The sequence below is a fragment of the Chlorella variabilis genome, assembly GCF_000147415.1.
Source record: "Chlorella variabilis unplaced genomic scaffold CHLNCscaffold_20, whole genome shotgun sequence".
Taxonomy (NCBI): domain Eukaryota; kingdom Viridiplantae; phylum Chlorophyta; class Trebouxiophyceae; order Chlorellales; family Chlorellaceae; genus Chlorella; species Chlorella variabilis.
The window spans coordinates 341,588-344,110 of NW_005435068.1; the positions used below are offsets into that span (position 1 = coordinate 341,588).

The window sequence follows — 2,523 nt, forward strand, 5'->3', positions numbered from 1 at the left end:
AGTTGTGGGCCTGGTACAGCAGGTTGGCGTGGGTCAGCATGACGCCTTTGGGGTGCCCCGTGGTGCCGCTGGTGTAGACGAGCGTGGCGAGGTCGGCGGCGCAGGCCTCGGGCGGGGAGAAGGCCTGCGAGCGGGCGGGCGGGCAGGCAAGGGCAGGTATAGGCCAGGCAAGGTCAGCCCAGGCCAGGCCAGGCCAGGCAGGGGAGCAGGGAGCCGGGCCGCGCTCTCGGCTTGCGGGCAGCCCAGCAAGCAGCTCAGGCAGCCCCTCAGGCAGCCCACCCGCGCCCAGGCAGGCAGGCGGGAGGCAGGCAGGGAGGCGCACCTGACCCGCGCCCCGCGCCATCACCGCGTCAAAGGTGAGCAGGTGGGAGCCCAGCGCCGCCGCCGCGGCCGCCGACGGCGAGCCCCACAGCACCACCACAAAGCGCATGGGGCAGGCCTGCGGGGCGAGGGAGGCGGGGGCGGCAGCGAGGCAGGCAAGGCGTGTCGGGCCTGCAAACCCGTCCGACAAGGCATGGCATACGGCACGGGGCAGCACCGGGGCTGGGCCATGCGATGCCGCTGCGCTGCCGCCGCCGCCGCCGCCGCCGCCGCTGCACTGCCGTCGCTGGCCTGCCGCCCCGCCGCCGCCGCGAGGGCCACGCCCACCCACCTGCTTGGAGCTGCCCAGGGCGGGCAGCAGCTTGTCCAGTGTGGCGGCATCCTGCACCACCAGCCCGCCGCTCTCGCTGCACACGACAGGGGGAGGGGCGCGCGCGTGCGGCAGGCAGCAGCCAGGCTAGCGGCGGGGCCCGAGGGCAGCGCTGCGCACGCGCGGGCGGGCCGGACGCGCCCTGCCCGCCCGCCACGCAGCGCGGCCGGCGGCGGTACGCCCGGCGGCGGCAGTACCTGTGCTGCATGATGTACTGCAGCTCCTCCAGGCTGCTGCTGGTGCCGCGCACCTGCGGGCCGGCCAGTACCACGCGCAGCACCACCCGTGAGCGGCAGCACAGCACAGCGGCCGCGGCGCCGGTAACGGCGCTCCACACCCCCCGCGTGACGCGCCGCACGCAGGCGCTGCTGCTGCGCGGCAGGCGGGACGCCGTGCCCGGCCGCCGCCGCGCGCCGCCGCGCCCCCCAGCCAGCCCGGCCTCAGCGGGAACTCACCGCGTCGGCGGCGCCGCACTTCATGATCGCTTGGTCCGCAATCAGCCACCTGCTGCTGTTCTCGCTGAAAAGCGACACCTTGTCGCCCTTGCTGCACGCGCGGCGCGGCGCGGCGGCGAGAGCGGAGGTTGAGGCCGGCGCCGGGCGGCTTGGCGGCCCCCGCCGCGCGCGCCCAGCGCTGGCCAGCCAGCCGGCGGCGCCCCCCCGCGCGGCTGCCGCCTCACCTGAGCCCCAGCGACTGCAGGCCGGACGCGAACTGGGCAATGGCGTCGGCCAGCTGCGCAAAGCTGTACTGCACGACGGGCGAGCGGTGCGGGTCCATCACCGCAAGCGCCTCGCCATATTGCGCCGCCAGGTCGTCCCAGCTGCAGGGCAGCGGGCCAAGCGGGAAAGAGGCAGGCCGTGCCGGGGGTAAGGCAGGCGGATGGCGGGGCGGGGGGAGCCGCCGCGGGCGACAGTGCCAGCGAGTACCGGCAGGCGGGAAGCGGCTTGCGAGGCACCCCATGGCCTTCCCCGCACCAGCAGGCGCAAGCCGTTGCGCTGAAGGCAGTCCAGCCTGCAAGGCGGGCGCCCTGGTGCTGCGGCTGCGGCCACAGGCAGCGAGGCGTGCTCACAGCTGGGGAAGGGTGGCGTCGGTGGCGGCGGCGCCACGAGCGGCGGGCCCCTCTTCATACTCCAGTGGAGCGGTCGCCGGGGGAGTCTCGGTCCTCGTCAGTTGCAGCTGCACGGCAGCGGGGGCACGATCCAGCCTCACAGCCCGCCCAAGCAGCCGCAGCCCAGCCTCCGAGATGTCTCGCACCCACCTGACACACGACCCTCCGCTTGATTCCATTGCTCCGGCATGTGCTGCGGGCGCTGGAGCGCTGGGCCAAGGGGGCAGCCGCACGGTGCTGCAGAGCGGGGACCCCCATGGCCTCCTGCCTGGCGGCCCTTGCGCGCCCTGAGGTCGCACAAGACATGTCTTGTTGAGTTTTGGGTTGAGAGAGACAATGAGGGAACTTGGGAGCAGTCGGCATCCCCCTTATCAGGCGCCGGGATAAGACAGCGCGCCGCAGCGTGAGCTGTCGCTCACTGGACTGAATGCCCTCCATTCTCGCCCAGGAGGTGCCAGGTATCGTCACTGGTCACTATCGACCTCATCAGCCCCCAGCCACAGGTATGGTGGAGGTGCCCCCTCGCCTACTCCCGTGCACAGCAGCCCGCATGCACCGAAATGAGCCCTGCCTGTGTGGTGCCTCTGGCCCCGCCCCGGCCGCCACCACCACTTCTGGGCCTGCCCTGTGGCCTGCGCTGTCGTTGCCGCCATCCATGCGGCCCTGACTGCCGTTGATCCGGCTGATGCCCCTCCCCCTCCCCTTGTCCCCGCTGCATATCCTG

The 2,523-nt window shown here is 73.6% G+C and overlaps 1 protein-coding gene across 1 annotated transcript in view; it reads right to left on the minus strand.

Annotated features, from left to right (window-relative positions):
* The window catches only part of CHLNCDRAFT_138341 (hypothetical protein), a gene marked incomplete at both ends in the record, with an annotated part of 2,552 nt that extends 495 nt beyond the window's left edge, over positions 1–2,057 (minus strand). The window contains 9 exons of the mRNA XM_005844900.1: positions 18–124; positions 323–439; positions 653–728; positions 889–1,062; positions 1,166–1,237; positions 1,371–1,511; positions 1,666–1,730; positions 1,821–1,867; positions 2,033–2,057. Of these exons, the coding sequence (XP_005844962.1) occupies positions 18–124; positions 323–439; positions 653–728; positions 889–1,062; positions 1,166–1,237; positions 1,371–1,511; positions 1,666–1,730; positions 1,821–1,867; positions 2,033–2,057 (824 nt within the window). The remainder of the gene's footprint in view (positions 1–17; positions 125–322; positions 440–652; positions 729–888; positions 1,063–1,165; positions 1,238–1,370; positions 1,512–1,665; positions 1,731–1,820; positions 1,868–2,032) is intronic.
* Positions 2,058–2,523: the final 466 nt, after the last annotated feature.